Below are 19,547 nucleotides of genomic sequence, written 5' to 3' on the forward strand. Positions count from 1 at the left end.
ACGTGTCATCATCGTGGGGCCCAAGCCCTACGAGTCCCAAGCGAGCATTAAAGGTACGTCTTTAATCCTCCTCGCTATCATCTCCCTTCTTCTTCGTAATCCCCTCTCAACCATTAAGCCCCCTCCTCCTCATCCGCGCCGGAGTATTAACTTTGTCCTCGTAGACCTTCACCCACTCGAGAATCCGAAGCCGGGCCTTAACTCCCCCTTCCTATCCGAGCCCAGCCATTAATCCCTCCCTGGTTACTTGCCTAAGGCCTAAATCCCCTCGCACTCCCTAGGCGAGTCATAGCTCTCCCTCCTCTTCCCACGCGAGGGCATTCAACTACCTCGTAACCTCACACTCCTCACGGCAACAACGGACAGTGGCCGCGCTCCTCACGACAACAACGCCCAGCTACGACTACATAGGTCGTGCCTCTTGCGGCGTTGCCACCATCCCTCGGCCAGGCGGGCCAGCATCTTCCGTCCACTTCCATCGCTCCCCGCAACGTCATCGGCCAGGTCGTGTTGTCGCTGCCCTCGGCCAGGAGGGCCGAGCCACATCATCTCCTTCGTGGTAGGTCCTCGGCAGTAGGTTAGTGTCTTTTCTTTTGGTTTTCTTTCTTATCTAGTGTCAAGCTAGGGTCCTGTCTGGCAAGGTTGTCCTGTAATAGGAGATTGTTAGTGATTCCACTGGCTCTAGGGGTAAGGTCCTCAACAGTTATCCCAGTCATTCTCTTAGTACAATTTAAACAGATAAATTGCAACAAAGAGTACCAATAGTCCATTGGCAGCAAGCAGGAAACCCACGACAGAACCAGACCTGAAGGCCACAACAAAAGCTCTGTTCCCCTTTCTTGCTTCTAGTGTAGTCCTTGCATTTGCATATGTTGCAATCTTCATGCCAAGAAAACCAAAAAAATACAGAGGTTAAGGCCTCGAGAAGGAACTCAATGGTGCTGAATACAGCATTTGCAAGTGCAGGTTTGCACAACTTCTGTTCATCATAGGCACACAGTTCTGGCTGTGTGCTAAAGCCTTTCACTGAACCCAGGAACAAGAATATAATTGCCAAAAACAATCATGAAAACACCGAGATACTTGTATTGGCCTATTGGATGAACAAGAAGTAAGTTGCTCCTGCAGACAATAGAGAAGGACCAGTCTCAGCCTCACAGGAAGAGGTAATTTAAGCTATCTCAGAAGTGCTTCACATTATACCAGTTATGGAGATACCAGGGAAATAATGATCAAAAGAACTAATTTACTCTTCAACAAACATTTAATATCCCAATCACGAAACACGAACGAACTCACCTCGATAGATTCTGTAAAGTTGATCCTGGTGATGTAACCTTCACAAGGACTTCATGCATGAACATGGCGTAAAGGAAAAGCAAGTAGCTTATTCCTTATAAAATTAGCATATAGCATAATAGGTCATCATTATCTTCGTGTCATACACCACCAACACGGCAGCCAGTATGAGAAATAAGTAACTAGATAGTTTGAAGTCTATAATGGTAATTAGCAGGAGACTAAGTAAAGGTTGGTCTGAGTTAAAGAACAACATTAAACATGAAACTGAGATTTGTGTTTACTCTTTTGCCTGCTTTATGCATAATTCTATAAAATTTCCTCGGAAATCTAGCAGCCATCACCAAACCTTGTTGTCATTGCATCGTAAAGGAAAAAGATTAATCAATGTACTACAAATAAAAATAAGAAATTTAGAGACCAGGAACTATAAAAAAGTTGAAGACAATGGCTTTTTGTTTTATGTATAAAATTTAAATTAAATAACTGAAACACATGATTTAAACATATCAAATGTGTGATCGACTATATGAGTTCTGCCTCGAATTGGCTCACGAAAGTTTGAAACCGACCCCAGTTCAAGGACATAAAAACAAAGAACTTGCATATCATTGACACGATGAACAGTAATGCCCCTCACGAACCCAACCATAAAAGCACGCTAAATTACTCATACCTATGGAAATGGCATTCTGAATCTCACAGCACTTCGTCACGACCATGTTGGCATCAACATCCTCTTCCTCTTCATCCAACAACGCCTCTGCAATCCCTCCTTCCGATGGTTGGCGGTCCACAGAAAGCCTGATTCCGGACACCAGAAACCATTGGTACAGAGCAAACACAATTCCGATAACCGCAATCACCTGAATGAAGATATACACAAAGAGTTTGCCAACTAGAGCAGAACCCATTTCCCCAAACATCAAGAGACAGCAAAATCAATAAAAAAAGCAACGCCCTCATGGTAGAATTTATAGAACGTGCACAGAATGTCAAATGGCTACGCCAAGGGTGACCCAAACTAATAAACAACTAAGTTAGTGACCATCGACGAACATCAGAAGAGGTAGAAAGACAAAACCAGGAGTATTATAACCTGTGTGCCCATGAAATTGACTCACTCAATAGATTTTTGAGGCAGGCATCCTGCAGTAGCCAAAATAAGAAGAAGAAGAAAATGACTTTTTTCAGGAGAAATTTGAAAGAAATCAAAAACGAAAAATGAAAAAGAGGATAGGTGACCTTAAACTATCTAGGGTATTCCAGATGGGCCCCATAATAATTAGAGTTTCAGGAGATTCGCCAAAACGGAGAAGAGAAACCATTGACCTCAGAGCAGGAAGGAAGAAGGCGGCAAAATTCCCGCGCCCGGTTCAAAAGGCCAGGAAAGTAAGCAATGTTATTACGAAATAAGCCCTATATTTCAAAAATATTCCCAAATAAGCCATATGCGTAACATTTCTGTAATTTTATCCTCTTTTATTTAACCATACCATGCATTAAGGGTTGAAGGTTAAAAGTGGCCATAGTTATTTTACTCGCCTATGGTCAACAATTAACAGATCATCTGGTAGGCAATCAGTTCTTAATTCTTTTATTTCAATTATGCACATTAATTATTTTATTAACATTTGGTACAGCGATTTCGAAATTTACAAACTTTATAGGGTTCTAATAAAAAGATAAAAAGAAAAAACATTTCTCTCTTGCTGCACTTGATCCTATCCAAAGCGCTGAGCGAGCTGTAAAGCATTTCTCCATTTATCATATGCAAGAAAAATGAATTAAGAAAACAAAAGCTTGAACTACACAATTTCATCGAAAATTTTGTTGGTAGGCTTGTCGTGAGAACCGGTTTAGGCTCGCTTTTAATATGAAGCTTGGCTAGGAGAGGCAAAGGCCTTGGTGGAGCTTCACCCTGGGGTCTTAGTAGTTGAACCTAGCAATTCATAACTAATTTTTTCGGCCTTCCATAGTTTTCTCCCAAGTAAATAATATATATACATACATACATATATATATATATATATATTGTTAGAATTTATAATGTAAGTATACATACATGTTTTTGTATCTACTATCATATATCTTAAACTCCTAGCAGTTTGATGTATGATTTGTATATATAAATGTATGTGTGTATGCATAGGACTTTTTGTAACTTTTTGTATTTATTTTGTCTTTATTTTTCATGCCTTTTTCTAAACCTTTTTCTTTTCCTTTTTTTATTAAGAAAGAAAGTAGCTGTTGGGAGTTCCTAGCCATTGGGAGCCCCAACAGCCACTTCCTCTTCTTCTTTTCTTCCTCCTTTCTTATATACTTCCTCTACAAATAGGGCACTTGAGACCTTTGTTCTTTTAAGGCTTTTTGGCCTCTCTTGTGTATTCTTCTCTTGAGATTAATATATTTGGTATCTTCTCCTCAAGTTTGAGGTTTGGCTTTGCATTATCTATTGAAGTTGTTGGGATCTTTAAGAGTGTATCTCTTGAAGCATTTGTATTCTCGAATTTGGGCCTGATTTACATGGTATCAGAGCAAGGTTGTGGCTCTTTGTCGTGCTGTTTTTTTTCAAGACTTGAAGATTCAGCTATTACTCTTTCTTTGGATCTGTGAAGCACTTCAAGTGTTCGATGTATTGTCGGCTGTGATTTAACACAAACACAAGAGGGTTTTGTTTGCTGACCTCTTTTGGTGATATTTGTGACGGGATCAAGCTTCCTTGAGGTGAAGATTGAAGCAGTTTTTGGCACATCAAAAGCTTCTTCTTTTTTGTGGCTGTTTTTCATCCTAGCACTACCTCAATGTCTCCTCTACAAGGTACACATTATGGATGAAAGAAATTCTTCTACTCCTCTCCCTAAACTTACTTCATCAAACTATGTTTCTTGGGCAAAAACTATGGAACATTTCATTAGAAGTAAAGGCTTATGGGGACTTGTTGATGGATCTAAAAGTGAACCTCAATTAGTCCTAACCAAAACCATAGATGGTAAAGCCCAAGAACTAGATTGAGTGGAAAAAGACAAGGTCATGAGTGAATACGAGAGAAAATGGGAAGAGTGGAAGATAGGACATCACAAGATTATCACTTGGATTATTGCTTGTGTTGATACAACTATGGGCCAAATAGCAAAACATAATTTTGCTCATGATGCTTGGGATTTCCTCAAGAAAACCCACACTATGAAAGATGTGGCTTACATGTACAATCTTCAAATGAAGATTGCAAGTCTCCAACAAGGGGATAAGTCCATTAAGCAATACGTTGGAGAAATGGAGCAATTATGGGACGAACTTGCCCTATTTGAACCTGAATGGTATGATCCAAGAGACATTGGAGTGAGGGAAAAACAAATCAAAAGAGAAAAATTTTATAAATTCATTCTTGGTCTTAGACCGGAATATGATGGAGTCAAAACTTCCTTGCTTCATAGACATAAGGTACCATCTATGAATAAAGCCATAGCCGAGCTTCAAATGGAGGAGAATAGACTCAATTTTTGTAAAGAAAAGAGTGAAAGTGTTCTTGCTACTTCAAGACCCGGCGCTCATATGAGAACTTATAGACCTCCTCATTTTAATCGAAATTATGAGAATAATGGCAACAAGAAGATTATATGTTTCTATTGTCAAGAAGAAGGACACACTAAACCTAGGTGTCCTAAATTGAGGAGATTTGACAAAAAGACAAGTGTGGCTGGGACAATGTATGAAGAAAGCAATCGATTTGACCTAGACAAGCTTATTGATGCTCTTCAACCACTACTCAAAGGGAAAGGGACTTCTCCAACTTCCGGAGCAACGATAGCATCTACATCTTCAAGTAAGTACTCTTGGATTCTTGATTCTGGAGCTTCTTTTCATATGACCCCTTGTAGTTCATTACTTACCGAATGCACTAAGGAGGAATCGTGCCCTTTTGTTAAAACCGCCGATGGAACTCCTCTTGAAATCAGATGTGTTGGGAATATTGATCAAAATTTTGATTCAAAAGTTTTCAAAATACCAAAAGTTAGATTCATTCCCAAATTTAACTTAAATCTCTTGTCGGTTTCTCAAATAACAAATCATGGATGTGATATTGTCTTCTCACAAAATAAATTTTTGATACAGGACCATCTTTCCAAGAAGACGATTGGGGAAGGTTCTAGGAAAGATGATCTCTACTATGTTGATTATTTGGATCTTTCCAACCCAACTTGCAATGTAGTCAAGAAGAGTGACATCCAAATTTAGCATCAAAAACTTGGACATTCAAGTTTAGGAAAAATGTCTTGTATCCCTTTTTTGGAAGAGAAATGTAAAGAAATGATCTCATGTGATGATTGTATTAAAGCCAAAATTAAGGCTTTACCTTTTGGAAATAGAAATTTTGTTGCAAAAGCACCTTTTAAGTTAGTGCATTCGGATGTATGGGGTCCCGCTCCTATTATGTCTAAAGGTGGTTTACTTTATTATGTCATTTTTGTAGATGATTACTCTCGTTATGCTTGGGTTTACTTTCTTAAACGCAAATCGGAAGTCTTTTTTAATTTCAAAAACTTTTACAACATGATCAAAACTCAATTTGATGCAAACCTTAAAATTTTTAGAAGTGATTCCGGAGGAGAATTCATTTCCAATGAATTCGAAGAATTCCTAAAGGAAAAAGGAGTTATACACCAAAAGACTTGTCCCAAAACCCCCCAACAAAACGGAATCGCCGAAAGAAAACATAGACATATTCTTGAAACAACAAGAGCTCTCCTTATATCAAAAAATGTTCCAAAAAAATTTTTGGGCTGAAGCAATTCTTACATCCATTTACTTGATTAATAGAATGCCCTCTAAAATTTTAGAAAATATTTCACCTTTTCAAAAACTTTTTAATTTGGAGCCAATTTATAAAAGATTCAAAGTCTTTGGTTGCAAATGTTACATTTTAAATGACAAAAATGATAAACTTTAATCTAGGGATATTCAATGTGTCTTTATTGGCTATTCCGAAACTCAAAAAGGATATAGATGCTATGATATTGAAAAAGATAAGGTCTATGTTTCTAGAAATGTGATTTTTTTAGAAGAAGAAAATGGCTTTAATGAAAATAAACCCAAGCATGAAGATGAATATTCCTTTTTATGGATAAAAGATGATGATTATGATAATGATGATGATGATGTTTTGCACTATTCATATGATGATGCTCTAAATGAGGTTGATAACACTTCTTTTAATAGACCACCACCCAGGGATGTAATAGTTTATGAGAGAAGGTCTCAACAAAACATCCAAGAGTCTCAACCTACTCTTAGGAGATCTGAAAGAGATATTCATCCACCTCAAAAATTTGTTTCCTACGAGTCTTTTTCTCCAAAACATAGAGCTTGCTTATTAGCTATTCACTCTCTTGATGAACCTTCATCCTATGTTGAAGCCAAAACTAACCCACTTTGGGTTGAAGCCATGAACAATGAACTTAAAGCCCTTGATGATAATAAAACTTGGGACATTGTGTCTCTTCCTATCGGGAAAAAGACAATAGGATGTAGGTGGGTTTACAAAATCAAAACTAGAAGTGATGGATCTATTGAAAGGTATAAAGCTAGACTTGTTGCCAAAGGATATGCCCAAGAATATGGGATTGATTACGAAGAAACTTTTGCCCCTGTCGCTCGTATGACCTCTGTTAGAGCTCTTATTGCTGTTGCTTCTATTAAACAATGGTCCATATATCAATTGGATGTCAAAAATGCTTAGGTATACATGGACTCACCCCCTGGGCTAGATGTACCTAAAGGCAAAGTTCTTTATCTCAGAAAGGCATTGTATGGTTTGAAACAAGCTCCAAAAGCTTGGTTTGATATGTTTAGCAATGTTATGTTTAAACAAGGTTTTAAATCATGTTTTTCTGACACAGCTATGTTTGTTAAAAACACAACTATAGGTACAATTGTGTTGCTTTTATATGTAGATGATATGATTATTACAGGTAATGATGCCAACGGAATTATGCAGGTAAAGACTTTCCTTAAGAATGAATTTGAAATGACTGATTTGGGTAAACTAACATATTTCCTTGGTATTGAAGTTGCTTATAGTAGAAGAGGATACTTGCTCTCACAAATGAAGTTTGCCAATAACATTATAAGCAGATCAGGAATCACTGATGACAAGGTGGTGGACACTCCTGAAGCTTTAGGAGTAAAGATGAAGATTGATGATGGAGAAATTCTAGAAAATCCCACCCCCTTTCGTCAATTGGTGGGAGCTCTCACATATTTATCCATCACAAGGCCTGACATATCACATGTTGTACATGTTATAAGTCAGTTTCAACAAAGACCCACTTCATTACACATGGGAGCTGCATTGAGGATTGTTCGATATGTCAAACACACTATCACTAAGGGACTTTTTCTATCCTCCTCATCAAACTTGAATATGATTGCTTATACTGATGCTGATTAGGGTGGAGATCCTAATAATAGGCATTCCACCACCAGTTTTTGTGTTTTTCTAGGTGACTCTCTCATTTCATGGAGATGCAAAAAACAACATAAAGTCTCTTTATCTTCAACTGAAGCAGAGTATCGTGCAATGGCTACCACCACCATGGAGATTGTATGGTTGAAAAGCTTATTGAAGGACATTGGAATTGACCTCAATGAAGCCACCAAGCTCTGCTGCGACAACAAAAGTGCCATCTATATTGCTAGCAATCACACTTTTTATGAAAAGACAAAACATATTGAAATGGATTGTCACTATGTGAGAGAGGAATATCTTAGCCGAACAATTGATCTATCTTTTGTCCCTTCTGAATATCAACTTGGAGATTTCTTCACCAAAGCACTAGCTTCCGCAAGATTCCAGTTTTTTCTTGGCAAACTTTCGGTGATTACACTGTAAGTTTGAGGGGGGGTGTTAGAATTTATAATGTAAGTATACATACATGTTTTTGTATCTACTATCATATATCTTAAACTCCTAGCAGTTTGATGTATGATTTGTATATATAAATGTATGTGTGTTTGCATATGACTTTTTGTAACTTTTTGTATTTATTTTGTCTTTATTTTTCATGCCTTTTTCTAAACCTTTTTCTTTTCCTTTTTTTATTAAGAAAGGAAGTAGCTGTTGGGAGTTCCCAACGGCTAGAAATCTAGCCGTTGGGAGCCCCAACAGCCACTTCCTCTTCCTCTTTTCTTCCTCCTTTCTTATATACTTCCTCTACAAATAGGGCACTTGGGACCTTTGTTCTTTTAAGGCTTTTTGGCCTCTCTTGTGTATTCTTCTCTTGAGATTAATATATTTGGTATCTTCTCCTCAAGTTTGAGGTTTGGCTTTGCATTATCTATTGAAGTTGTTGGGATCTTCAAGAGTGCATCTCTTGAAGCATTTGTATTCTCGAATTTGGGCCTGATTTACATATATATATATATACAACTACAATTTTGATTTGGTGCACATGATTCTGCTTCTGAATTTCTCAAACTACTTTGGAGCTTTGTTCTCCATCAAGCATATAGCAGTATGATACAAGTAAGGGGGTTTGGTTTGGGAGTAGAGCTAGAAAAAAATTTTTATGAGACATTAAATATGTAGTTAACAACCAAATCTACCTAAGTTCATGAGGTAGTAACCTGCGGCCATGGGGCTGCCCCTGCCCCGTACAACTGGACCCAAATCCACCTAAATCCAATTATAAAATTTATAAATTTAAAGTTTCAAAATATCTCCGTGGAGATTGTGCCCCACGGACACCTCACCTAACTTGGTTTGGTCATGTCATGAAACCATGTTTCAAGTTGTTGAAACTGAAACATGCGTGCAGAAACTTTTTAAGCACCCACTATTCATATGGGCAGCACCCAGCATTAAGCATTCTGAAGGCAAACATTGGTTTTCAAGCAGCTCCTTCAGATAAGGATCATCATTCATATATATATATATATATATATATATATATATATATAGCATTAAGCATTCTTAAGGCAAACATTGGTTTTCAAGCAGCTCCTTCAGATAAGGATCATCATTCATATATATATATATATATATATATATATATATATATATATATATATATATATATATATAGTGTGTGTGTGTGTTGCAGACAGAAAACTTCTTAAGCACCCAGTATTCTTATGCGCAGCACCCAGCATTAAGCATTCATAAAGCACTCTTACCTATTATATCAACACACGTGAATTGAATATTCTGTGCAGTGAATATAATTTTGTATAAAGAATATATTATCAACCTTTACCTAATCAAATCACAACGCAGAGCTCATTTAGAACAAGAGGTCATTTTATACATATATATATACATATATACATATATATATATATATACATATATATATATATATACATATGTATTGCTACTAACCTATCATGCCTCGCCTTAATGTATAAAACAAAGCCCCTCCCCGAATGAAGTCAATCAATTAACAAGTTGCACATGATGAGATCAGAGAAGCCATGAACAGAGCATATATAAGCGGTTTTGGGAGTCCATTGCTTTACACCTACAGGAAATCCTGCAAAACATCACCAAGTCCAGCCAACGTTTGCCAAAAGCTTTTTCATTTTCTTCCAGTATCCCATGCGGCTGCAAGCCGTTTCTGATAACTTTCTTAATGAGCATTAGGTCCCATCAAGAATTTTTTTCATTAGCTCTTATACCTGTCTGAGTTATTTGGCAAAATCATCAAGCCACATTCTTCTGTTCAGTAGTCAACACGCCAACCACACCTGAAGCCAAATGATTTAGTAACCAATCATCGCCGATTCTAAGACAATTTGAATATAGACACAAAAACTATGCACTCTCAGTTTCTTCCACCTGGTTGTCTTGTTATTTGTGTTGAAAGAAGTTTCACTACAATTAGCTGCAGAATCGTTCACAAAAACACTGTTTGCTTCCTGTGCTTTCTCTTGAAAGGGACATACCTGCAAATTGTGGTGTTCTTATGACCTGCCTCAATTGACCTCAGCACTGAGTTCGATGGATCTCAACCACCTGATCATCTGCTTCGGTTTGGCACATGAAAGATCAAGAACCACGACACAGATCTGGTGATTAGGTCGAGACATATAACAATACTATTGACTAGAAACTTAATAGCTGTTAGATTATCTAAGTTCTTTATGTGCAGAGATGTTGCAGATGGAATCTGTGATCAACCACAGAATATCCTGTGTTGAGAAGTCGCAGAGTCTTGAAAATGACAGGAACAGCAAGATTATTTGGCATCCATGAATGTAGGATGAAGAATCATCGTCAGCTTTATAACCTCAATCTTTATGAACAAAATAAGTTCATATGAACATTTACTGTACCGAAGACCAAACCTTGATAATTAAACCTCATTGGGTTCAATGCGCTGAAAATGAGTCGAACTCGAACAGCGACTACCTTGTAAGTGAAAACCGAGTTGAGCTCAAGCTGCTGCAATCAGGCATGCAGTGGGTCTAGTTTTCAAGCCTTAGTCCAGTTCAGGAAGCCATTCCAGTCCACCAAAACCTTGGTCTTTCATGGCTATGAACTTCCAATAAATTCTTTCATGTCCTTCTACAAGGTAAATCACGAAGTGGGGTTGGTGCTCACCCAACTACACCCTGCCAATTTCTTGACTCCTTTATCAGCCATAACTTCTCTAAGTTCTATGGCTTCCTGCCACCTACCACAACCAGAATAGATATTTGACAATACAACATAAGTTCCAGACCTCTCAGGCTCTAAACCAAGAAGCCTCTGGCCTGCGGACTCAGCTAAACCTAACTCCCCATGCAGCCTGCAAGCCCCCAACAAGGCACCCCAGACTGATCCCTCAACATCCACTGGCATCCTCCTTATAAACTCGCTAGCCTCCAGTAAGAGACCTGCTGCACCGAGCAGATTAACCATGCAGCTATAATGCTCAGTCCACGGTGAAATGTTGAATTCTTTATGCATAGAATCAAAATATTTGATGCCTAATTCAACACAACCAGCTCGTGCACAAGCTGTGAGTACTCCAAGAAAGGTGATCCCATTTGGTTCCAGACCAGCCTTCAGCATATCATTGTATGTGGACATGGCTTCATTGCCACAGCCATGTGCTGCAAACGTCGAGATCATGGCATTCCAAGTGCACAACTGCTTCAGTTGCGTACTCCCAAATACTATAACGGCAGAGTTTAGCAAACCACATTTTCCGTACATGTCGATTAGTGAAGTACCAAGAAATGGAGTAATCATAATGCTTCTTCTAATCAGATAACCATGGACAGACTTCCCTTCATTAGCAGCCCCTAGACCACCACAGGCAGAAATAACACTAACCAGAGTGGCTTCATGAGGCGATAAACCCATATCCACCATAGATTTAAAGAAATCAAATGCTTCTCTGCAGTGCCCATTCTTGGCGCAACCGTTGACCATAGTGGTCCAAGAGACGACATCTCGCCAAGGCATTTCAACAAACAGTTGGCGTGCAGAAGCCATCTTCCCATTTTTGCAGTATGCATCGAGCATTGCGTTGTGAGACACTTTATCTGGCTCAGATATTTCAACAAAAACCTGGCGGGCATCGTCTGTTTCCGCAAAAATACCATAGAACCTATGTCACACGGATACACGGGTACGGGTATCTTACGGATACGAGTACGGGTACGCGGACAAGATAATTTCAAAATTTTAGGATACCCCGACACGGCAAATATTATATTTAAAAAAATTAAAAATAATAATGAAATAAAAAAACATGAAATTTATAATAAAAAAACTAACGTCCCTCTTTCTTTGTCCATACTTTGTCTGTCCTCAGAGACACAGCCAAAGAAAAACCCACTTTTATTTTAAAATATTAAAACAATTTAATTTTTAATATATATATAAAATAATGTTGATAGAAAATGAGGTTACGGTGAGTTTGCAAACAATTTAAAATTATAACCGTTTTTGTTTAAATAACACAAAATTTAGGACCATTTTGAAATTTGTTCAAATGAAAGCTATAAAAGGCCCCTTTCGTTCGAAACCCTCATTTTCACCCTTCGTTTCTTTCTCTCTTCACTCATCCTTCTCTCCCAAATCACTACCTCCACGATCCTTCTTCTCCGGAGGCCAGCATGCCACCAGCGGCTCCAAGGCCGGCGACGTGGTAAGTATGATGCAGCTGACCGGCTGGTGACCCGCCATGGTAGCAGGAGGATGGGTGGTGAGCCATGAAATGGTGAGTTTTTTTTTATTTTGAATCTTTATTTCTTAATTTATTTGTTCTTTTCTCACTCTCTAGGTTTTCCCTCTAGGCTGTGGGTTGAGCGTTCTGGTGGAGGGAGACAAAATCCGGTGGATGAGATGGAATGCACTTCAAAATAAAACAGAAGACGTAAAAAAAATCGAGGTTAAAACGGATTATAAAAGTGGTTCGGATCGGGTCTGACCCAGACCCGATCCAAAACGTATCCGGCTGTATCGCCGTGTTGGGATTCCCATGTCGACATGTCGACACCGGTACTCAACCCAATCCGTGTCGACGTGTCGAACAGAAATAAGATCTGACTCCAAATAAAACCGGACCGACTCCTAAACTCTGACCCGACCTGAAATAGGATAGCTAACCTAGGCGGGTTAACTAAAAGACTAGGTGTTGACTCGACTTAAGGATAGACGACACTAACGCTAACTGATGGTGGATTGTGACCACCCTCCTTAAGAAGTTGCCTGCTTTTGTAGGGCTTCCTTCCTGCTTCCTGCCGCAGCAGGTGGTGGATTGTGACCACCCTCCTTAGGAAGTTGCATACATGCTATGGTCCCTTGGTTGGTTGCGGCTTCCTTCGAACCTAGGCGAGGTAATGGTTATCATTTGAATGTTGGTTTTCCTAGTTTTGGTTATTTGTTTGTCAATGATAATTCTATAACATTTAACTCTGCTATGCACCAACTTATGCAATTACTCTTTGTAGTATGTATGTTAAGACATTGTATTTGTTTGGATTTACAAATGGCTTGCACATGTTGTGTATTGTTCTTTATTGATATGCTTAGTATTGTAGTCATTTTTTACAATTTTATTGTTATTTTTATAAATATAATATAATTCACAAAGTTGTTCGTGAAGCTTATGCTTCAATTAACATCACACCTCGCCTCGCCTTATCGCCTTTTACAACATTGTTTCATTGTTCATTTCCGAATATAGTGTTGTGCAAGTGGAGAATTTTGCTTATATGCAATGGAACCATGTTACAATGCAACATGAGATTTTCTGCTGTTAGAAGGTATTGTTAGGATAAGATAGAATACTGCTTGGAAGGTTTTACTAACACAATTTACTTGAAGATAACCAATCTTTATTTGACGTTTTCTGTATAATTTTGTGATTGTTGATATAACTTGCTTGTCTTGCATTATGAATATAAAATCAAAATTTTGGTTTGCACATGTGAAACCAATGGGATGAGCGAAGCAAAGCCTATGAAGCCAGGCAAAGGGACATGAAGCGCACGCTTCATGCACCCGATGGGATTTGCGTGAAGCGTGTGACATTATTCTTCTCATCCCAAGGAGAGTAACATATATTGCAATAAAAGTGCCTTAATCATAGCCTGCAACCGCTGTGTCTAGCAGCATAAAAGCAAACAAATTGTAAAGTGAATAAAAACATTGATAAAAAAGGTTGTCAAATAAAATAAAGGAGGCATATTGAAAATTAATCCAAAGTTGAAGATCCACTCTTAAGAATACTATATATTTACACAATAATAATGGAAGAAATTACATTTCATCCATCAACATGAGAGGGGCTTCGCATCCGTTAAACCCTAACAAACAGGAAAATCTACAAATCCACCAACAAAAAAATGTCACGATATACACTGCAATAAAAACATCTTACTTGAGATCCGCAAGCTCTTTCTCATCAGACGAAAAAAAAAAAAATGCTTGAAAAAACTCACAGAAGAAAAAAGCGTCATGCCACAAAGCAGCAGAGAGAAAGAGGCTGATAGAGAAAAGACCTGTAAACGTTGTGAAAGGAAAAAGGAGGAAGTAGCAAACAGTCCTGTCAAGAGTAAGGAATGCGCCCGACTGACAGCAACGATGAGAGAAGGCAGCAGCAGCAGTGATTTCTGACGGGTTTCATTTGGACAAATCATTCAGATCCGTTTTAACAACGCTACTTTTTTACTTGATTAAAACACATTCAGTTTTATTAATTCAATTTAAAATTAAAATCAAAACTAATCTAAAATGCACATAAAAATAAAATGTCGATCTAAAGGTTTTTTTACTGAAAACGGTCGCCTTTGTTACGATTTAATCGGAAAACGGGCGAAGAAAACGAAAAGCGAATATTTCCCGCGCAGGTGGCTGAAGTGGCAAGGACCCCCTTATTTAAACCCCCTCCTTCTCTTCTCCGCTTTCAGTAGAGTCAGCGTCGCTCTTGCCTCTCGGGGGTTTGCGTCCTGCTTTCCGAGGGTTTTTTCATCGGAGGCCGTCGATCGAAAATGCCGAAGAGGGGAAAAGAGAGGGAGGAGGACGGGAACCCTAGCTCCGGCGACTCCGATGGTGACGCGCCGGCGAAGAAGGGCGCCAAGCGGTCGTTTGGCGGCAGCAGCGACGACGGGGTCGTCGTCTGCGAGGTATAATCCCTTGCCTTCTTCTGTAATCGTTTTCCTTGTTTGCTTTCCTTACCGTGATAGTTTGGGCGGATGTCCTTGCTCCTTTTTCATCCCTTTCGCGGCAGTGAAGCCCTAACCCTTAAAATTTGTGCAAGGATAGACACGAAATGGTTAGAATATTCAATGATGAATGTTATCATTTCCGCTTTGGTTCCATATAGGTTCGTAGTTATTCACATTTCTGAACCCTGCCTCTCCTTGCACGAAGACAAGTACGCCCAAGAAATGACGTCAGGAGGGCTTCTGTGATCTTATTTATTTGTTACATCTTGTTATTGTCATAATAGATTTCGAGGAATCGGAGGGTATCGGTGAGGGTTTGGCAGGGTAAGCCGACGGTGGATATCCGCGAGTTTTACATGAAAGATGGAAAGCAGATGCCTGGGAAGAAAGGTTATTCATTTTTCTGCTTTTTCTATTTTATTATTCTTTCTTTTACTTCATTTTCTCATGAGTTGTTAGTTTTTCGGCTTAGCTAGTTTTCTGCCTGTCCGTTCATTGCTTTTTTGTGTTTGATGAGTTGATAGCCTTTGTGAAATGACTGAAAATGGATACTTATCTTCAGGGGAACTTTATTTTCATGGTTATACTTCCTTTTTTCAGATCTTTCATTGTTTTCAGTTTATTTTTGGTGGTATCTTTCTTAAGGAATGATAAGATATACAAACAGGATGTCTTACTGCAAGAATCCCTAACTTGTCAGTGAGCTGCATAAGGAAGATGCTCTACAAGAGGCCTTATATTAGACAAGGATCACTATATACGCTCTGCTGCAATGCAGTTGAAAATATGTACCTACTGTTTTGGGGTTTGTTTGTTCGTTTCATGACACACTGTTAGGCCGTCTTTTTATGGGCTTGAGCCTTGAACAGCTTCTTTCATAGACTGAAACATTTGATACCTTGTCACATCGACAAGTCTGCCTTTGCAACATTTCTTGTTCATTGTTGACTGTACAATCTTCTTGAATTGGTGGGTGTGGGATTTGCTTAATTAGCTGCACTGGGGACCTGCTTAATTAGCTGCTCATGTAGGGTTTTTGGTTCTGGAATTCATCTTTAGAAGAATTTGTTTCATTGACTGAAATTTGAGATGGTCATACTAATCAAAAGTATTGCCCAACATTGAAGATAGCCGTTGACATTTTAAAATAAACAAAAAGAAATATACACGGACATGCAGGATGACATATATACATACATGTGAAAGAGGTTTTCTTGTTCATTCTTTAAAGGTAGTTAATAATGTCATGATGTTATAGATATTTGTTTTTTTTTTGGCAAGCTTTGATTATCTGAAGATTTTATAACCTTTTCTTGATATTGTTGTTTTCATTCTTGTTCGGTGATAAAATTGTTGTATTCTCAAAATATTGCTTATGTTGGCAGCTATCACAGAAACATTTGAATGTCTTCTTGTGTGCAGCTTTTCTTGGATAATATCTTCCACTTGTTCAGTTGGCTGCTCATATGGGATTCAACCTGAATACAACACACACGCACACACACAACACATTCTCCTTGTTCTGTTTCTAAACAGTAGCCCCCTTGGTGATTGTAGATTTTCATGGGGGGCACTTGGTCTGATGCTTTTCTATTCGCTTCCATTTTTTTTATGAATTTGATGCATGATCATTTTAAATTGTGCTTCCTAAACATAAAAAACATGTGGGTTTTAGAGACACTCTATTTATTCAATGTTCAAAAAAAAGATACCCGGTCACACGACAGAGAAATTACACATGCATGGATATAAAAAGTGTTCTAGATGCTTCCTCCCAATCTTTTTGGTTGAACAATCAGTCAGCTGACTAGATGTCTGGTTGGACCAATTTCTGGTCTGGCATTTAGTAAATGTTTCATCGTTGACCAACTAGAGATGTTTGGTACATACTGAAAAAAATGGGTTTTTATTAGTTTTTTTTTTGCATTTTAAGATGTGTACTCATTTAAGATGTTGTTTAATTGAAGCTATAGATTTTATATGATATAGATTCTGGCAGCAATGTACAAAACCTATATAGTTTACAAGTATATATAGAAGCATGCAATCATATATATGTCTGTGTTTTCTTGTACCTCCTTATTGGTTTTATTTTAGTCAACTGACTTGGACTAGCTGAAACTGACTAGTCTTAAGGTCTCAAGACTCTCAACTGACCTGTGTTTGATGTAACGATTTTTTGATTACTGAGCCCACAATTTATGCACCTGAAGAAAACATACAACATGTTTGATCTGAAGTTCAGTGGATGAACACAAAATCATACTGACAGTCGGTAAGATCAATCATGCAATACTGTCCAAGGAAAGGTTTTTTTTTTTTTTTTAATGAGAGTATTTAACAAGTTATTAAGTTCTTCTAATTTGATAAAATTTTATGAGAGTGCTTGTGGAAGGTATTTTAAAATCCTCATAATATTGGAATGACCCAGTGAATGGAATATGTTTGAACTTTGAATGGCACTGTTGTTGTTAATGACCATCAGACCATGTATTGGGCACTAATGCATCTAGCTCCTTGGCCAGTTAAAAAAATACCAGTTGCCAGTTATACTGTGTGGCATAGACACGTATCCATATAGAAGATTATAACCATTTTTGTTTTACAAAATATAATTGTTACAAACATCATTTGTGCAGTGTGAAACATGTATTTTAGAAACTCGTTTTTTCATTTTCTTTTCTAAGGCAAAGTTCACTGCTCTATGGTATTGGATACTGGAAATTGCTTGGCGTTCCTATGTCAATTGTGGTACTTTGTTAGATGCGATTTCTGGATATTTATTTTCACAGATAAGAAGCCAGTCTTTCTAAAAACGTGTGTATGTGTTGCATTTTAAAATGGTGCTTGGAGAGGCTGCATTAGAACAACTTTGAGAACTAAGGCTCTATTAGGGAACTTTTAGCTGGCCATCTCTCTGTATTTAACTAAAAAAGTGGTTCAATAACTATTAATTCCTAGAAATGGTACCCGCAATTGGCAGCTACCCCATTCCCTAGTGCATGACATTTTAAACACCAGCGAAAACCATGGTTAGTCTGCAGACTCACAATTTAGTGATAATTTCGATTAATGCAAGAACTAATATAACCTGGCTCTTCTGTCAATCTGCATGCTTATCTTTTTTGTATTTTAGTGATATTATGGAGGGGATGCACATGACTGAGCTGCGAGCTTGGACTGTTGAAGCATGTCTCTGATGCTGCAAGCACATGACTGAGCTGCGAGCTTGGACTGTTGAAGCATGTCTCTGATGCTGCAAACTGAAGCTCAAGAATTTCTTGAACTCAAGCAGCATAGAACAATCTCATGCTTGTGATTTTTTACTCAAAAATTCTATTCTGTAAGTAAAATTGCAAATATTCACGTGGAACAATCATAACAGAAATTGCTAGTAGGCACCTGTTTGATGATCTCTCGCTAAATTTTTTGCATATGCAAAACAGCACATCTTTTAGAGGCCAGTGTATCCATAGCTAATTAGGAAGTTAATGCTCTTTCAAGCAACAATTCTATACTTATAACATTTAAGGTAACATCTAAACCATCAATTAGATTGTTCTTCATGCTTGAACCCTTCTTCCAGCCTCTTGGAGCATGAAAGATCTTAAGGTTTCCGTCATTGTATTAAGTTATTCTGAAGTTTTATAACTTGTAATAGTTTTGGTCCTTTTGAATCATTTTTGAGCCTTCGGTATGCAATTGTGCATGCTTTTTTTATTGTTAAAGCTAAATTGGATGTCACCTTCTGAATGGCAAAATGTGGATCTGTTTATTTGAAGTCCCAACTTTTTTTGTGATTACTCATGATCAAGTGGAAAATAACAATACTATTTTCCTTCCTTCTTTTTGCCCCCTCCAGGCATATCTCTATCTCTGGATCAGGTATACTTATTTCTTTTCTGCTTCTATTTGCCTACATATTTTACCTTCAGTCTCTTCTGTAGTTTATACTGTTGCTCTCTCTTCTTGCTAGTGGAAAATTTTGCGTGACAATTTGGAGAAAATTGACAAGGCAGTGACGGAGAATTCTTAGTGTAAGTGGACATCTTTTTAGTCACAGAATGGTTCTTAACGTTGATTACATTCTCATGCCCTTTTAGGGCAATGGATGTGTTTTGTACCTTTCTCTCTAACCTGATCCTTTTGATATGTCTGGAGGTAGCTTGAAGCTCTTGGTCTATACTAGTTTGTTCATGGTCTGTATATTAAGCTTTTGTTGCTAGACACATTGCAGTGTTGTTCTTATGTGCAAGTCAAGATTTCTAGTGTATGTAGTTGCATAATTTTAGTTGTAATAGAATATGCTTCGTTTTTTTGCACTAATTTCCAATTTAACTAGTTGGTCCACGGATACAGAAACTGTGATTAAGCTTCTGAAACGGGTAATTCATACATAGTTGGGTGGTGTTCTCTATCCATTTGTTGCGTGCAGCCATCACAATTCAAGCCTACATTTCCATGCACACTTTGCTCCATGTCACATTAGAAAGGTCAGCTGCCCTTTTGCTGGGGTAAGAGAATTGAGCCCTTGTGTGGTGCCTGGTTACATGTAACTGTTTATGCTTCAAATTTTCAGAGGAATT

At 38.0% G+C, this 19,547-nt stretch overlaps 2 protein-coding genes across 2 annotated transcripts; one reads left to right on the plus strand and one right to left on the minus strand.

Moving 5' to 3' along the window:
• Positions 1-670: 670 nt before the first annotated feature.
• Positions 671-12,084, minus strand: LOC116245720 (putative pentatricopeptide repeat-containing protein At1g10330). The gene is made up of 4 exons (XM_031617233.2): positions 12,065-12,084; positions 9,680-11,894; positions 1,976-2,103; positions 671-1,122 (listed from the first exon to the last, which is right to left on the minus strand). The coding sequence occupies exons 1-2, from the start codon at positions 12,082-12,084 to the stop codon at positions 10,877-10,879; spliced, it is 1,038 nt and encodes a 345-aa protein (XP_031473093.2). The 3' UTR covers positions 671-1,122; positions 1,976-2,103; positions 9,680-10,876.
• Positions 12,085-14,688: 2,604 nt separating this feature from the next.
• On the plus strand, positions 14,689-19,283 carry LOC116246144 (RNA polymerase II transcriptional coactivator KIWI-like). The gene is made up of 4 exons (XM_031617856.2): positions 14,689-14,919; positions 15,246-15,351; positions 18,824-18,846; positions 18,938-19,283. The coding sequence occupies exons 1-4, from the start codon at positions 14,785-14,787 to the stop codon at positions 18,995-18,997; spliced, it is 324 nt and encodes a 107-aa protein (XP_031473716.1). The 5' UTR covers positions 14,689-14,784; the 3' UTR covers positions 18,998-19,283.
• The last annotated feature ends 264 nt before the right edge of the window (positions 19,284-19,547 follow it).

Source organism: Nymphaea colorata, chromosome 1, assembly GCF_008831285.2.
Source record: "Nymphaea colorata isolate Beijing-Zhang1983 chromosome 1, ASM883128v2, whole genome shotgun sequence".
Classification (NCBI taxonomy): domain Eukaryota; kingdom Viridiplantae; phylum Streptophyta; class Magnoliopsida; order Nymphaeales; family Nymphaeaceae; genus Nymphaea; species Nymphaea colorata.